General features: G+C 40.4%; 1 protein-coding gene across 1 annotated transcript in view; it reads right to left on the bottom strand.

Annotated features, from left to right (window-relative positions):
- The window catches only part of LOC143890162 (rho GTPase-activating protein 7-like), an 89,242-nt gene that overhangs the window by 34,627 nt on the left and 35,954 nt on the right, over positions 1-18,661 (bottom strand). Inside the window, exons 11-12 of the mRNA XM_077394768.1 lie at positions 10,099-10,186; positions 7,913-8,156 (exon numbers count right to left, since the gene is read on the bottom strand). Of these exons, the coding sequence (XP_077250883.1) occupies positions 7,913-8,156; positions 10,099-10,186 (332 nt within the window). The remainder of the gene's footprint in view (positions 1-7,912; positions 8,157-10,098; positions 10,187-18,661) is intronic.

Here is an 18,661-nt window from a genome sequence, read left to right as displayed (position 1 = left end):
GTTTAGTACATTGAAAGGGACCCCCCAACATTGAGGATAAGTCGTATCAGAAGTGGAGGGAGGAGGATATTGTGATCAAGACTTCTGTGGAACAGTATAGAACCCAAGGTTGCTGGCCCCATGATGTATCTCCGATCATCCAACGGCATTTAGAAACAGGTAGAAACCTTGTATTCTGGAGTGAACAATTTGACTAGAATCTATGATGTATACTCAAAACTCATGAATTTAAAGCATGGGGAAAGTCAGTTTCAAAATTCTGCACCCGGTATTTTATTGTGAGCGGTTTGATATGTATTTGCCATTCACTATAATGCCATTGTTCTGGCCAAGCATTAGGAGGATTTGCACGTAGTGCAGTTTCCTTAGAGCCAGATTTTCTCCCTATACGTCAGCAGATCATTGGCTTAGGGTCCCTTCCCTCTCTTTATGAGTTGTTCTCTCGAGTATAGAGGTCTATGCGAGTACACAGGTCTACGAGAGAGGGTTTGAGTGAGCCCTCTGTTGAGCAATCAGCCCTAGCTGCTCAATTGGGTAATGATCGCAGTGGTTGTAGTGGTTGGTTTGCCCGTGATAGAGGTCAATGTGGGCGTGGAGGTGACCGTGATTCAGGAGGAGGTCGTGGTATTAGTGGTCATAGAACCCGTTTTTGCACTCATTGTTGTATGGACACTGTTAATTATTGCTATGATTTGCATCCGGAGTTACAGCCTCCTAGATATGCTAATCGAGCTTCAGTTGTTGCGTCAAGAGCTCCGTACCACCATCTGGACATGCTGAGCAAGGTGATTCCTTAGTGGTCTCTCAAGCTGAGTATGATTAGTTTCTGAGATTTAAGGAGCTGCCACCTTAGCCCAACAAGGTAGCACTTCCTCTTGTTGTCTTTCTGCTTTGCCGACCACTACATAAGCCGCTGGCGGTAATCGGTTTGGAAAGCTTCAAGCTTCCTCCTGGGCCATGGCTTATTGATTCAGTAGCATCCAACCATATGACCGGTAAATCAAATATACTTTCTTCTTTTCGGTCACATTATTTACAAAGTCACAGTGTTACATTTGCTAATGGAACTACATCTCCTGTCTCAAGAGTAGGTGTAGCTTCCCCTCATTCAGGCCTTTCATTATCCTCTGTCTTTTGTGTTCACAAATTTCCTTTTAATTTACTTTCTATCAGTTAGCTAACTAAACATCTGAATTGTTCTGTTTCTTTCTTCCCTTCTTATTGTGTTTTTTGGAATCTGAAGACTAGGAGGAAGATTGGTTCAGGTCATGAGGAGGATGGCTTTTGTTACCTCGATCAGACGAGGGAATGTACATCTGCACGAAGCTTGGTTAATTCTTTTCAATGGTATTGTCGTTTGGGTCACCCTTCAATTGAGAAGCTTCGAAAGTCAATCTTAGTGTCGATTCTAGTTAGTTCATTTCAGTGTGTCTTGTGAATTAAGAAAATCATAGGGTGTCCTCCCTCCAAAGTAGCCAGTTGTATTTCTCGTCCTTTTGAGTTAGTTCATTTTGATGTAAGGGGTACTTGTCGAACTCAATCTTTTTTAGGTTTTAAGTACTTTATTATTTTTGTTGATGATTATTTACAAATGACATGGTTATTTTAAATGAAAATTCGTTCAGAAGTTTTCTCTGAGATTTGCAATCAATATCAATGTTCCATTAGATGGTTATGTATTGATAATGCCAAGGAATACTTTTCTACTTGTGATGGTTTTCAATCCTTCTTGGAGTGGCATGGTATCCTTCATGGCATGGTATTAATGTGCCTATACCTCCCAGCAAAATGGAGTGGCCCATTGCTTGTTACCTTAGTTTTGTGTTGGATAATCAAAGTTCATTTTCAATGCTTCATCCCTCTAGTAATCCCTTTCCTTTACTACCACAAGTATTTAGTTGTATGTGTTCTATTCACAAGTTATCTCATGGGTTAGACAAGTTAGACCCCCGTGCAAGCCTATTTTCTTAGATACTCACGTACACAAAAGGGGTACAAGTGTTGCAGTCCCACTTCGCACAAGTTCTTTGTTTTTGCTGATGTCACCTTCTTTGAGAATTGAGAATACTTGGTACTTTTCTGACTCTGAGATTGATTTTGTTCGTGACACTAGTCTGCCTCTTCCCATTCTTTCTTCTTCCTTCAATGTCTCACCCTCTTAGCTACAAGTTTATACGTGTGCCCTTGCATGATTTTGCAGACTCAGATCGATGCACCTGCCTTAGATTCACCTCCACCCGCCCAACTGCCATCCTAGTCTGATGGGTCTCCATCTATCTGCAGTTCATTTTGATTCCACTGCTGCTTCTAGGACTCATTCGCGCACTGTCGCACATCCTACTCTCAATTTGTCTCTTACGATTGCATTCCTCCTTCCTATAAGACCTTTCTTTCTGTTTTGTCCCCCGTTGTTATTCTTAAATCGCTGTTATTCTTAAATCTGTTGTAGGAGCATTAGCTCATATAGGTTGGCGTGTCGCCATGGATGCTGAGGTAGATGTTCTTCATTCCAATGGCACTTGGCAGTTGGTTCTGATGTCGTCTGGTGCTCAGACCGTTGGTTGTCGATGGGTTTTCTCCATTAAATACTTTCCATATGGCACAGTTGAGCAATTGAAAGCACGTTTGGTTGCGAAGGGATACACTCATACAATTGGGACGGATTATACTAAAACGTAGAGTTGCAATGATTCCCTCTGTCCAAGTCCTTATCTCTTTGGCAGTAAATTGGGATCGACCGTTATATCAGTTGGACGTGAAGAATGACTTTTTACATGGTGACCTCACTGCAGAAGTCTATATGGAGCAACCTCCTACTTATTTTGCTTGGGGGAGATGGGCTCAGTGTGACGTCCCCGTGAGGCCCTCTATGGACTGAAGCAGTCTCCCCGGGCATTTTGGGAAATTTAGTGAGGTCATTATGCGCTTTGGTATGAAGTAATGTGATGTTGATCACTCTGTGTTCAGTTCCCACTCCGATCCTGGATATATCTTCTTGATAGTGTATGTAGATGACATCATCATTACTGGAAATGATAGGATAAGTGTAAGCCCAAGGGTTATCCTAAAGGCTCCTCATACTCTCACCCATGTTTTGATGATTAACAAACACAAATTGATTAGATTTAAAGGACTAATAAGTTGCCTTGAGAGTTGTGTTGAAACAGGAAAAGACTAGCACATCATATAACACAACACAATGCATGACTTAGAGATCTATGTGGACACTACATGAAGCAACTCAATCTTGATGGGAGCAAGCTCAAAATGTCATTTGTTGGAAGATCCTACAAGATGGAGTGAAGATTTAAAGATCTCAACCAAGACAAGCATCGAACGGAGCACATTGAAGATCATGTTCAAGAGAAGACTAAAGAGATGGAAAATCCAAATATAGTTTGTATCTTGAACATTCATGATGTTTTCTCTATCAAGCCACACTCCCTTGGACCCCCCAAAATTATGTTTTCAATGTCCAAGAGAGAACCCAAAAGGATTGCAAAAGAAACGCTGAAAAATAATTGAAATCGACCGACCCTAGCACCCCAGTCGATCGGCTCTTTTTAAAGAGGTGAAATTGAAACTGGTCAGAAACTGTTTTGCGGGCGACCGGCCCAGTCGACCGCAACACCCCGGTCAACCGACATAGTTTGAAAATCGTTTTTAAAATTTGACCAGCGCATGGCCCGCGGGCGACCGCCACACCCTCGGTCGACCACGACCATGCGAAAATAGATCCGTTGGAGCTTCCTGTACTGTTTTCAAAATGACCCAGTTTTTACAGTTTTGCCCTCCAACGGCTATATTCTTTCAAAGGCTATAAAAAGGAGATTATAGCTCCATTTTAACTTGATGAAATTATTCTAAAATAGCCTAACACCCATTAACATATTGGCTTATCATTTTGGATTTTCAAACTTCTCCCCAAACACTTGTGCCTTGATTTTGATCACATTCAAAGTGTTGGATTTAGGATCTTTGTTTATATCTTTGAGAGAGAGTTTGTAGTGAGATTGATTGTATTATTTACCTATCTAGAGGCTTGAGAGTGCTTAAACTTCTTCCATTATTCACTGTACACGCGAAGATGAGCTTTTCCCTTTGAGGCGGTTTGCGAAGAGGGATCACTGCCTTGGAGGCGGTTTGCGAAGAGGAGTGATTTCCTTGGAGGCAATTTTGCGAAGAGGGATTGTTCCTTGGAGGCAGTTTGTATAAAGGGAGTTTGTCCCTCGAAGGAGTCAAGTTGTAAAGCCTGGAGATTTGGCTTGCGAAATCTCAAATAGTGAAAGAAAATCCCAAGGAAAGACCAAGTACTTGGGTAGTGGAGTAGGTCCGGTTGTGACCGAACCACTATACATGATTGCGTCGTCTCCTATCTTCTTCCTCCTTCCTCTTTCCTCTTGTGGTGATTGGTAAAATCTAAACCCTACTTTCATTATTATAAGATATTTGAACAAGGGTTAGATAGATAAATGTTAAATTGTTAAAATAGGTTTTAACATTGCACCCCAATTCAACCCCCCCCCCCCCCCCCCCCCCCCTCTCGTGTTGCTTATTGGGATTTCAATAAGCATGCAGAAGATGAAAGAATTTCAGTTCTGCACCAAAGATCTAGGAGGTCTCAAGTACATCCTAGGAGTGGAGGTAGCGTATTCTTAGGGTGGTCATTCCTTGTCTCAGAGGAAGTATATATTGGACATATTAGGAGAGATAGGATCCTTGGGAACGAAGCGTTGAGGTTCCTATGGATCATAATGTGAAGCTCTATCCAGACCAAGGGAGTTGTTGGAAGACCCGGGCAGGTATTAGAAGGTTGGTTGGCAAGTTGATCTACTTGACTGTGACCTGTCACAATATCTCATATGCGTGGGAGTGGTTAGTGAGTTTATGAGTTTTCCATGTACCTTCCAGTGGGGAGCAGCTCTTCAAATAGCTAAGTACTTAGGCTTGTTCTTCAGGAAGCATAATCATGTGAAGTTGGAAGGATTCACTGATGCAGACTGGACTGGATCTCCATCAAAGGTTACCTACGGGGTATTATAGCTTTGTTAGAGGAAATTTGGTATCATGGTGGACTAACAAAAAAGATGTGGTGGCTCGATCTAGTGCAGAGGCATAGCATCGAGCTATGGCTCATATGTGTGGAGAGTTGATTGGTTGAGATCACTTTGTTTGAGATTGATTTTCTGTCCTCATCCCCGATGATGTGATCCAAGGAGGGGAAAAGGGAAGATAGAGGGGGAAAGGGAAGAAGAAATGGAAGAGAAGAAGACTATAAAGGGAAGGGGCAGATATTAGAAGAAAGAGAGAAAACAAGAAATTAGAGGGGAGAAATAGGAGAAGAAGAGTAAAGGAAGCAGAAGAGGGATAGGGAAAATCTCTGTTCTTAATTCATTAATTCATCAAAAGTCTAAAAACCCTAATACATGCGGGCCTTATATAGACCATTCAAAGAACTTAGAAATAAAATAACATGGAAAATAAAAGTTCTAAAAACTAAAACATGGAAATAAAAATCCTAGAAACTAGATAACATGGAAATAAAAATCCCAAAAATTCTAATTGGCAAATATGCCACTTATTGGGCCTACAATACGAATAACCCAGTATCCTTGTACTGTGATAATAGAGCAACTATTCATATCGCCTCAAATCCGGTCTTTCAAGAGAGGACGAAGCATATTGAAGTGTATTGTCATTTCATGCATGAGAAGCTTCAAAAGGGAGAAATCTGTCGATCTGGAGATCAAGTAGATGATGTGTTCACCAAACCACCGAGAAAGTCTAGGTTGGATGACATTTGTAACAAGTTAAAGTTGTATGAAATATACACTCCAGCTTGGGGGGTGATAGAAGGGTATTTTGGCCTATATTATTGTATTACCCTAATTGTGTGTGTGTATCAAATTATCTGCGAGGTTGGTTATTGACTCTCACGTTTCTCCATCTCTCTCTCACGTTACTTCTCCATCAACACCAACACCCATGAATTATTCATATCCTAAGCCTGCAACAGTTTGGTTTTGTGATTGTTCCACTCCTAAACCCAATGCCATCTAGTCCCTTACTATTAATAACAGTCCTTTGACATTATAAACACTCCAAAACCAGTTTTGATGCCCAAACCAGTACCTAACTTTAATCCTACAGACCTAATCTCTATTCCGTACCCTATACCTTCTAGAACACCACTTTTGTGCTAGTCCTCCACCATCTTCATCACTCCCTATCTGTTCAATGGAATTGAAATTGAGTACTCCCGGAAGATTCCCTCATATAGCACCACCTTTGGGAGGTGGAATTTTGGTGAATGTGCATCTATTGGAAAGGTGAGTAGGAAACCCTATTTTCTACCCTTTTTTCCCTTTCTACATTCATCCCTTCAACTTTCCTGTTTTCTTTGTGCTACTTGGAGTAGTTTGCTGTTGGGAATTGTGATAGAGCACAAATGAGAATCTTGCATGGATTCCGCATGTGATAAAGTTAGGGATCAACTTGCCTGCATTTTTTTAAAAAATCGTCAGGCATATGCCTCAGGCATCGAGGCTCAAGACTCACCTTATGAGAGGGTTGCACACCTCTGCCTCTGAAAACATTGAGTTGGAAGTGGCAATAATGAAGCATAGAAGACCTTGAGAACAAAGTACAAAGTACAAACTACCAGGCAATAAAAACCTATTACCTAGATTCCTTTACATGTCTCAATGTTTTTAATATGACAAAAGTTATCTATCCATTCTCAACCGTATTAGCTTCGAGACAAACAAAAGTAAAGCAAATCAAGGGAGCACAAGCCATCTTTCTTCGATCCTCTCAGCCTTAGTCAAAGTATGAAAAGAAAACCCTGAAAGTGTTCATTCAATGATTTAGTTGGTGATGATAACTTAAGTGTTCAATCAATGATATAGTTGGTGATAATTTATAGGAGAATTTATATGGTGGCCGACCGTGAAGTCCCGTCAAGGTGGTACATCAAACGTACCACCCTTCATATTTGATCCAACAGCAGCATCTTAAAAAGTGCACTGCTGTTGGATCAAATATCAAGGGTGGTACCATTTTGACGGTACTTGACGGTTGGGCACCATATTAAAACTCAATTTATTTTTTGAAAGAAAAAACAACAACCTTAAACTACAGCAATTTATAGAATGAACTCACCATGATGAAACATGTATCTAGTTCACCATATAAAAACTCAATTTATAGAATGAACTCACCATGATGAAACATGTATCTAGTTCAGCACACTGTCAATGCTACTATCTTTGGCTTGGAACCGTTACAGCAGGAGGTTGTGAAATAATAGAAATTACTTACTCTACCCCATTATAATGTCCAATGAGCACTTTTTGGATTAAATTCAAAATTGTTCAACTAAAAAGAAACAACCTCCCAAGATATAGTTGCTCCACAAATCAACTAAAACCCAACTGTATACATGCATCGAATATACTTAATTGAGTTGACCGGAAACACAATAGCATAAAAATTCTTTCTGAAACAGAATGTTATCAAAGAAGAAAAATAAGGCAGATTCATTTTGCAATAACAATTGCTGCTACTAGATCAAAAGGTGAGCAATAACCTTACATACTAACTTAGCATTCTGAACACTACAACTATAAATAAGGGACTGATTGGATGTGTGATATCAATTGTGATATTTTTTTGTACTCGCAAAACATAATATGCTGATATTTTTATATACTTGCAAAACATAATATGCTGCAAGCGTAGAACAGTAAATTGAGTAATCCAATATTTTTTTCATGCAATATACCATGTTTTGAATGTATCAGTAAATAATAAAAAATATTTATCGTTCATCCAATCGGGCCCCATATACGGAACCATTACTTCCTAAATTAATAAAAAAATGATTATCAATCTCCGGGTTAGAGAATCGTACATGAAATATATTGTCATACTCATCCACAAGTGTTGTTATGATGGCTTGAGCATTGTTAGCCGCAGTTGCCGCAGCTATAAGCTGAGCAGAATTATCACCATTCATATCAAAGTCGTCCTCCAGCTCACATTCACCAGCCAAAAGTGGACGTAGTAACAAAGGAGCCATGCAAGCAGCTACCGCAGATGTGGTCATCCGATTCTCAGAGGTATGAGCAGCAATTGTATGCATCATTTTCAGAATCCTATGAAAAAATCATTTTCAGAATCCTGTGTCCATAGAATGTCAACGGGAAATAAAACTAAAATGATGGAATCAGTACAGACTATCAGAACCCTTATCCAAGACAAAAACAATAAACTCCAATTTTTCACATATTTACAATATGTTTGCGATCGAACGGCACCTCTGTCATTAGTTATGTTATCTAGATACAAAAAAAGGGTACCTGGTGTGATAAAAGATTGGGTAATGACATTCTTTAAGCCGCAAAATATCAGGGTGTATGGCAAGATATGTGTGGGCAGCACGTAATCTTTTTACCATTAAAAAAAAAAAAAAAAAAAGAATGTGTGTGGGCAATATGAGTAATAAACCTTAACATTGAATATGGACATATGTTACCACTTCTAACATTAACAAAACCATTACAATTTCACACATTAAAAATTATAACGATGAAAACATGACAAACAATTACTACTGCAAAGAAACAAAATTGAATTGATTTAATCAGGTATGAGCAATGCTTCAATTCCATGATCTAACCAAATGATTTATTCCAAATGCTAAATAAATCATTTGTGTTTGTGTATGTATTATCTGATAGGAAGGGTATCGTGCCCCATCATTTACGATATTGATTGTTTTTATTATTATAAGATATTTAACTTATTTTCTAACATTCTTAATTTCTAAAAGACAAAAACAACCTTAGGCCATGTTTGGATACCCACAAGATTTAGATTTGGATTCCTCACATTTGCAGTTGAGATGGATCAGATCCTTCGATTTCCAAATGTGCTACAATTGAAAAAAAAATCAGATTTTCAAATCTTTTCTGCGAGACATTATTTGGAAATCCATATTTGTGGGAATTACCTTCACCCTCACTGCTCCTCCACCTTGCTGCAGCAGCAGCAAGACGTCTCTCTCTCTCTCGTACAACATGAGCTTGAGGATGATTGATGTATTTTGTATCCAAAACTCAAATTCAAATCCAACTACAAAAACATGAGGTATCCAAACATGGCCTTAGTGTATCTATTATCTGATAGCATTCTGACTGATCGTAGTAGAGCCATCACGTAGCAGGGTGACGGGCAAGAATTACCTAGTTATTGATGCATGCTTGAGCCTTGGCCAACCTAGAACTAGCATGTGCAGGGCCATGGTGCAACAAAAGGCACAGGTGACCCTCATGTGACCCTTAGTTAACACTAGGAAGACTTTATTTTAATTAAGCTTAGTTAGTATTCTACTCAAGGTTACTATAGGTAGATATAAAGGGGCAATGGTTTATGTTAATGTAGGGGCTTAATAGAAAGGATTTGTCAAGAACCAAAAATTTTAGGGCCGGAATCAGTTTGTTTCTTCACTGCAGCTAATTAGAAACAATAAGATCATCTTGCGAGCTGTCTTTAGCCTCTTAATATGGAATCCAATTAGAGTCCCTTGTCTTCCACTCTCCCACGACTTGACTGATAACCAATTTTGAGTCCCCCACGACTTTTAGGTGAGTCACTCCAAATGTGAGAGCGCTTCTCAATGTTCCACAATACAATTACATGATGTGCCTAGTAGAGTATATCCAGCACTAGGAACCGTTTCAAAGTAGCCCCTCATTAGTGAAGGAATCATCCTGCAAAGCATTGAAGATTGTGATACGACTAGACCATGAAAGATCCCTACCAAGATTGCAAACTCAATATACACTACCAGGAAGAATATATTAAAAGCAATAACACTAGGTAGTAATCATAATTTCAAGATAGGTTTGAACTGAAACTTTCAACATTATAGAGGGGGAAGAGTGTCCACAAAGCAAGCAAAGTGAAAGATACAAAATCCAAGGTGCAAGGAAGAATCAAGACAATATGACCATTATTTAACTCAGGCCTAAAACTTTATACAGGAATGCAGAAATAGATCATAGAGGCAGCAAACATCATGAAAGACAAAAGTACCTCTGCAATAATCGGCGATTTGGTTCTGGAAATGTTTCAGATATTGCAGAACGCAAAGCAATAGCCCGAGCTTCCTTTGGTTCCATTCCTTTTCAAATACAACACCAAAACAACAAAGACATTACATAGCTACAGCACTTATAAAGACAGCAGAAAAAATAGGATCAATAAATAAATAAAACTCAATGTTTCTAAGTTTTGCTATAAGATTTATGAATTACATGAAAATTATAAATAAAAAATTGTCAAAAGAAACGGAAAGTAAACTAGCGAAGCAAGAAATAAATAAACACAGGAAAGAAAATGTTCAAAACTCTACATTGAATAAGGTTTGTTCCATTTGAGTTTCTTTCAGATCATAGTGTAAAATGTAAATCATAAACCCCCATAAAAGAATGAACTAAAGTAGATAAACATGCATAACAGTCAATAATTATACGTTGAAAAAAAGTAAAATACTAATGCTAATGATGATGATGATGGTCATAACAAACTTTACCCAGAAGTTCTCTCTTTTTATTCGATCTAGAGACATTGTCAAACTATTTTAAGTTAATCATTTGGACAATATTGTCTCACATTCTCAACCCTACTCCTCACCCTTACAACCACTACCTAGTGCTGCCAAATATATTCCTACTTACTCCAATATCAAAACCCCATCATATCCAATCGAGAAGCTTGGACAAGCCCCAAAGGAAACACAAATCCACTGCCATAAATCTCCTTTCATTTTCCCTCGTCAAATAATAAAACCTACCCAACCTAAAGTCTCTTGAATTCTCCATATGGTTTTCTATTTCTATTCAATAATCAAGGGAACATTTAAAAATAAACCTTTATTTCAGTCATTGACCAAATTGAGACTTACAAGTTCCATAAAGAGAGAGAAGAAATTATTCAACTTAAAACAAGGAAAAAAAGACGCTCAAGCATTTCGAAAATTCTCCAATAAAGAAAGTTTGATATTCTCCAAATAACAAGAAAAAAAACAAAAAACAAAAAACAAAAAATGATGTTGACATCTAGAACAGTTCACTCTTAACATATAAAGTCCCCTTTCCAAAATCTAACCAAACATATTTTGGAGATTAATTGCACGGGCTAACTTAAACTCCTAAAAAAATAATAATCATTAAGTAACTAAGACTTCCCTATTTTAACACACTCACAAAACTTGAGATTTCTTGATCCTATAAAACTAGACCATAGGCTCATTAAAGTCAAATGCCAATTCCTCTTTGAGCAGTGATCAAAAGGAAGCCCAGGTTCCATCAATCAGCACCTTTATGAAGTCATGTTGTTGCTAGTGGGGCAGTAACAGTAACAACTACTTCCAACCACCCTTTTCCTCCCCTTTGAATGCTATTTTTGGGCCGAATATGTAGAGATTTTATTGTACCATATGAGCTCTATCATTATGATGTGATCCAGGAGTTTATGACTAGGAATTTATGTAATTGTTATGATGGACTAATTGAAACGTGCATCCTCTATCAATACATATCATTAACCAGCCACCCATATGAGGTATTTATAGGAGAACTTGACTCTTCATGTTCATGTATGTTTCATCCCCCCAAGCAGGCCATCCTTGGACTTAACCACCTACAATGAATGCATAAGTTATCAAACGCTCCATAAATCACTACTTACTAGGTACATAAATTCCAATATTCAAGTCTAATGTAACCACCATGCAAATGCAGAATATTGCATGTGTTGGTCCCTAAATTCGACATTGATGTGTTTGAGTGCATGTGAATGCACATAAATGGTTAGCCTTTGAGAAATGGAAAGATCCAATACTATTCATTTATACATAACTTAGTGAAGAGCGTATAATGAGTGATCCAGGTTTATTCATGTACATGTAAGTTCAATCTCTTCCATTTAAATCAGTTAGGGGGTCCCACGATACTGATCATACATGGCTTAATAATATGATCTTGTTTGTAGTATAAGGTTGCTCTTGCTTGCTTAACATCACACATCATCAGAGTCTACTCTGGGGCCGGATTAGAATCTGGTTAGAGAAGTGGTGTTCTTCCCTTCCTTTAAAGGACAGCTTTCCTGAATTATTTGCTTTGGCCTTTTCAAATGAGGCATTGGTAAGAGACTATTTTGAGTGCAGGGATAACAGGGTGATCTCGAAGCTGGTATTCAGAAGGAACTTCTTTGATAGGGAACTCAGTGTTGTGGGTAGATTCTTGGAGACCCCTGAAGGATGCTACATCAAACTCTGTGGGTTGGACAAACGGGTTTGGATGGAACTCGGATGGATAATTCTCGGTTAAGTCGTTCTACGCCAATCTTGTACCATGCCTTGCTCCTTCCAAAGTTGCCAAAGTGTGGGACATCCATGCTCCCCAGCTAGGGTTTGTGTTTTTGGTTGGGCCGTGGTTCAAGATAGAATTCAAACTGTGGACTTCTTGAGAGTCTGTGAGATGTTTATTGTCGACCAGTGCGCACTTTGTATTGAGGCAGGGGAATCTGTGGATCATATTTTCATTCATTGTAAGGGGGCTAGAGATGTTAGGGGTACTATCCTCTCAAGATTTGTGATTTATTGGGTCTTTCCTACCAAGCTCATAGACGTGTTCAAAAGTTAGCCAAAAGTTTGCCATGTTTCCTTGCTAGCTACAATCTAGGTCTTATAGAAAGAGCATAATGCACAAGTGTTTAAGAAACATTCAAAGAGAGTTCCGGTCATATTCAATAAAGTGATAGCCATCACTATATCTTAGGTAAGGATTTTACCTTCCTTCCAATTTATGTCGGCTCATAATCTTTGGTATGGTTGATTGATTGATTTGGTCAAAAGCTATTAAGAGGCTTTTCTATTGAAAGGGAAGGCAAAGAACATGAAAGGGTTCATGAATAATAGGGTTTCTAAAATGGAAGAAGCGAGCATACCTGTAGATTTTGTGGAGTTGTGAATGGATATATAGATCAGAGTCGTTTGAAGAAGCTAAAGGCGGTGCTAATCTGACGACAAGTCTAAGAAGAAAAGTGGACACGGGCTTCGGGGAGATGGATTTCTGCTGTTGCGAGTTGGAGAGGGTAGGTAGGTAGCCCGGAAAGCTTCCGAGTTGGTAGCTTCAGGCGAAGGTTGCCTTTGTCGGCGTCTGCCGGTTGGGGAGGTGGTTGTCACGTTTCCTGTGTTTGGCCTTCTTTCCCCGTTTTCTTCCCATCTTTCATCTTCTCCTTCTTCTTCTTCATCTCCTTCCGTATCAGTTTCTGTACTCGCTGAGTCTGAAATCTCTGCTTCGTAGACATAAGGTTCATCGTCCTCCTCAGTTGTTTCTGATTCAGTTTCTGGTTCTTCATCTGAGTCGGAGTTGGTGTATGGAGAGTTTACCCTGATATTTGCTCTGCACATGATGGTTGATTTAGGGTTTTGTCTTGTGGCGTCTGGGAAGAAGGTTACTGTTCTAGGAGGGTTGAAGGGTCTAATTTGGATGTTCTGGGGGAGGGATTGAGTATTGTTGGGTCGGTAAGATCTGTGGCGACGGGAGCAAACTTGGTTCCGTTGGGAGAGGGCCTACGCAACGTTGGGGTGGAAAGATCTGTGGCGACGGGAGCAAATCTGGTTCCGTTGGGTTCTTCTGGTGGCGTTGGTGTGGGTGATCTTTATGGGAGGGATCCAGTTGCTGCAGGAACTTGGACTTTTGTGAAAAGAAGGGATGTCAAGAGATTAGAGAGTGTTTCCCGGAGAAGAAGGCTAGGATCTTTGGGGGATTGGAGATGTTGTAGGTGTGGGTTTCGGAATTTTCGTAAAAGGGTGCGATGCTAGGAATGTAATAAGTTTTGGTCAATGGGTGCTGGAAGGAAGCAATTTGTGGAAGTTAGGAAGGAGAAGGTTGTTCCTCTAAGTTCTGAAGGAGTGGCTTTTAACCATGGTTTTAAATTTCGGTGGAAAATGAAACGAAATTCACATTGAGTCGGAAAAGTACCAAACTTCGCCGAAACGTTTCGAAATTTTGGTGAAACGTTTCGGTCAAGTATAAAATTTCACCCGAAATTTCGGTGAAACGTTTCGGAAATTTCGAAAATTTCGGGGTGAAATTTTTACAAGATTTCGTCCGAAACCGAAACGTTTCGGTTTCGCTTGTGACCGAAACCGAAACCGAGATTTAAAACCTTGCTTTTAACATTGAGGTGGTTCCTCTTAAGTCTATAAGCAATGCTGATATGGGTATTTGGGGAAATATAAGAGAAGGGTGGTCGGGTGATTTGGAGGCATTGGAGAAGTGGCTTAACCGCAAGAACAGAATCCTTGCTGAAGTGGTGGTGTACAAAATTTCTGAGATGGAGGTGCTGATCACCCCTCCTGTGGGGATCAACAGATCTGAGCTTATAACGGATTGGAAAAATGCTGTCAATTCTCCGTTTGTTGAAATTCTATTGTGGGGAGCTAAATTTTCAAAGGAGAGTTGCCCTATCTGGTGGAGTATTTCTGGGGTTCCACCTGAAGCTTGGTGCGAAGATAACTTTTGGAGAATTGGGGAGAAAATTGGTAGGGTTATTAAGTGTGATCCTTCATGTTTTGCTGGTAATGGTTATGGGGTGGCTCGAATCTTGGTAATCTCAGATGGCGAAGTAGGTAATGAGTTATCAATCCAAGTCTCTCTTGATGGTGCTACAAGGTGGGTTCTGGTACAAAAGGAGTTTAGTGAGGAGGAAGACAGTGCTGATGGAATGTCTGAGAACTCTGAGAATCGTAGCTTGGGGAGGGTTTTAACGGTGTTTGAAGGGGAGGAAGATGGATTGAAAATTTCCTCTCTGGAGGGATCTTTGGTAGAAGAGCAGGTTTCTACTAGGCTGGGTCTGGTTGAGTCGTCTGTTCCAGATGTTTTTTCCAGGCTGGGTTTGGGATTGGCTGAGCCAGCGGTGCCAGCGCATGATAGTCTTTCTTCTTATCCTACGCTGCATGGGGCGCATGTTAATTTGAAGCCAGGTGGCAGAGTTTTTGAATTTCAAAATTTGGGTTCCCCTGAAGTGTACAAGTGCCGGAGCGTTTGTGGTTTGGTCAGGTCTGACGTTGAGGTGGTGGATCCATCAAAGTATTTGAATAGTCTTGTGGATAACTGTTCAGCATTTTCTTCGAGGCCCAGTAGACAGCTGGAGAGCCCGAGTATTTTAAGAGAAAAATCTGTGGATATGGGCCCCCGCTTTTTTTCCTCTTCTCGTGAGCTTGATGGGTGCGAATGAGCTGGGGACTATGTTTCTTGCGAACCTTTTTTTGGGCCTGGGCTTTGGGTTGACCCGGAGTTTAGTGATGGGCCTGAGTTTTTTTCTACCAACAATTTAGGTATGTTGATAAGCCCCTCTCAATTTAGGCCTCTGGGAGATAGAAGAGAGTTTTTATGCTATTCGCCTGGCTTTGAATCTCTAGTTCCATCCTTTGGGCTTGATGCTATGCAATCTATTTCTTCGTCTCTATCGATGGTGAGTCCGGATCAAGGCTCTAGGTTTGTAGTTGGTAGAAGAAAGAGTCTCCATGAATGGTTCATTCGAGTGGTATTGTATCCCGATTAGAATTATATGAAGATTGGGCGGGTGGGGTGAGTGGGGAGGATGGATCCTCGATGGTTTGTGGTTCTCTGTCTGGGGGGCTTCCCTGGGAAGCATTGGATGCAATTGATTCTGAAGAGTGGGTCGTTTCCAAAATTAGCTGGTTTGGTTCCTGTGTTATTATGTCTGGAGCAGCTAAGTTGGTGATGATTGATCTTTGTGGATCTTTTGGTTTGGTAGGGTCCCAGGGAGAGCCTTTTTCGGCAATTTAGTAAAAATTACTATGGGGTGTTCATTTCCAGCCAAGCAATCGCATATTCGCAGGAAGTTGGGGCCGCCTCTTCAGGAGAGGATTTGGCATCCAGATCTTTAAAAGCGATCCAGTTTATCAAGGGAGATTCTCAGGGGGGTTCCGCAAGGCAAGGCTCTCAGAAAGATGTTCTCATAAATAACTGTATGGCGGATTTGGTTGGCAGGGGTGCAGCCGCTGAAGGATCATCGGAGGAGATACATGGCAAGAGACAGTGGGAGGGATCTCGAGAGGAGGTTGATGAATTTATGGTGGACCATACTTTGAAAATTAGTAAGGAATTAGGTCTATTTTATGCGGGGCCTGAGGACGAGTTCAGATTAGGGAGTAAATCTGCTGAATTAAGAGATTCTGAAATTGGGGCTTCATCTAATACTTTAGAGGTCAACTTGAGGAGGAAAGAGAGGGAATTGCTCAGGTTAAAATCGAATATTAATTATGATTCTGGTTCTTGTGGGAAGGGCTCTTTTGTTAAGGGGAAGGGGAGGATTTCTAGCAGTAGGAAGGGGAAGAGTGCCATCAACAAGGTGGTTTAATGAAGATAATTTCTTGGAATGTAAATGGTTTAGGGTCTCAGGAAAAGAGATTTCAGGTGAAGGAAATGGTGAAATCAACGAACCCAGATCTCTTTATGTATTCAAGAAACGAAGATGGAATCTATCAACAGCTTTGATGTGAGAAGCTTGGGTGTACAAGCTTATTGGGATTTCTTTTTTCTAGCTTCCAGGGGGCCTCAGGAGGTATTTTGATAGCCTGGGATAGTGTAAAGTGGATAAATCAGGAGGTGTGGCAGGGAGAATTTTCTTTATCGATTTCTTTTAGAAAAGTGGAAGACAATTCTTTCTGGCTTTTCCCAGGAGTTTATGGTTCTGTCCTCCGAGTGGAGAAAGTCTTGTTGTGGGAGGAATTGGGTAAGGTGAGAGATCTGTGCTCTCATCCTTGGTGTATTGGGGGAGATTTCAATGAAATTAAGGAGGTGGGAGAAAGATTGGGATGTAAGAGAGTAAGTCAGAATATGTTGGCTTTCTCTGATTTTATTTCTGATTATGAGCTAGTGGACTTACCACTGTCTGGTGCATCTTTCACGTGGTCTAGAGGTCAGAGCAGAAGCAGAATCGGTCGTTTTTTAATTTCTAGTGAGTGGTTGGACTTTCATCAGGATGTGTTTCAGAAGGCTTTAGCTCATTCGGTTTCTGACCACTGTCTGATCCTGTTGGATCTCAGGATGGAATCCTGGGGTCCCCCTCCTTTCAAGTTTGAGCTAGCCTGGCTAAATCTTCCTCAAATGGAGGAGACGTTAAGAGGATGGTGGGAATCTTGTATCTCAGTGGGTCCAGCTGATGTGGTGATTGGTAGTAAATTGGGGCATGTGAAGAAAAAGCTAAACGAATGGGTGAAGGAGAGAAAGGAAATGTCTGTTGGGAGGAAAATTTGGTTGGAAAATAAAATGTTTGAGCTGAACGTTCTTGGGGAGTGTGGCTTGAGTTCGGATGATGATTGGGAGGAGTTGGGGAGAGTGAAGCAAGAGCATAAAGGTTTGCTCCTTCATGATGAAATAACTTGGCAGCAAAAATCAAGGGTAAAATGGCTTGTAGAGGGTGATAAAAATACAGCATATTTCCACGCTATGGCTAGTGTTCGGAGGAGGGGGAATAGAATAGAATCATTGATGGTGGATGGGTCGAGGGTGACGGGTAAGGAGGTCATATCGAAGGAGATTCTTAATTTCTACAGGAATCTGTATTCGGCTGATGGAGTGGGTCGCCCCATTCCTGAAGAGGTGGCTTTTGGCAACTTAAGTTTGGAGGAAAACGCTAAGCTGAAAGCTCTTTTTTCGGAGGAAGAGATTGAGAAAGGATTGTTTTCTCTGGCTCGAGACAAGGCTCCTGGCCCTGATGGCTTTTGTCTTGCCTTTTTCAGGATTGTTGGGAGTATGTTAAGATCAATATTTTGGGATTCTTTAAGGAGTTTCATGAAGGTTTGACTCTGGATCGAGGTACTGAGGCCACTTTTATCTCTTTGATTCCGAAGGTGGAGGGGGCATCGATGGTGAAGGAGTTTCGACTGATTAGTTTGGTGGGTTGTCTTTACAAAGTGTTGGCCAAAGTCTTGGCGGATAGGCTTAAAGAGGTTCTTGATAAAATCATTTCAGAAAGCCAAAGTGCATTTGTCTGTAATACGCAAATCATTGATTGCTCTCTCATTGCTAATGAAGCAATTGACTCTTGTATAAGAAGTGGTAAGGGAGGGGTTTTGTGCAAATTAGACATGGAAAAAGCTTATGATAGGGAGGATTGGGATTGTTTGGATTACCTGTTGGGAAGAATGGGTTTTGGAAATCGATGGAGGGGTTGGATAAGGAATTGCATTTCATCGGCATGGTTCTCAGTTCTCATCAATGGATCCCCTAAAGGATTCTTCAAATCCTCTAGGGGGTTGAGGCAGGGGGATCCTCTATCTCCTTTTTTATTTGTGATTGTGGCAGATACCCTTAGTAGATTGATGCAGAAAGGGAGTATGTTGGGTTTATTTGAAGGTTTTATTATTGGGAGGGATAAAGTGGAGGTCTCATTATTACAATTTGCAGATGATACTCTCCTGTTATGTGCTCCGAAGGTGTCTCAAATCTTGAATCTTAAGGCGGTCTTAAGGTGTTATGAGATGGTCTCTGGGCAAAGATCTAATTTTTCAAAATCCAGGTTATACGCAATTAATGTGGATCCGAGTGTGGCTTCT

The sequence above is a fragment of the Tasmannia lanceolata genome, unplaced genomic scaffold, assembly GCF_043159265.1.
Source record: "Tasmannia lanceolata isolate RefF3 unplaced genomic scaffold, GAP_Taslan_0.1 ptg000002l, whole genome shotgun sequence".
NCBI classification, from domain to species: domain Eukaryota; kingdom Viridiplantae; phylum Streptophyta; class Magnoliopsida; order Canellales; family Winteraceae; genus Tasmannia; species Tasmannia lanceolata.
This window is presented reverse-complemented; position numbering and strand designations above follow the sequence as displayed.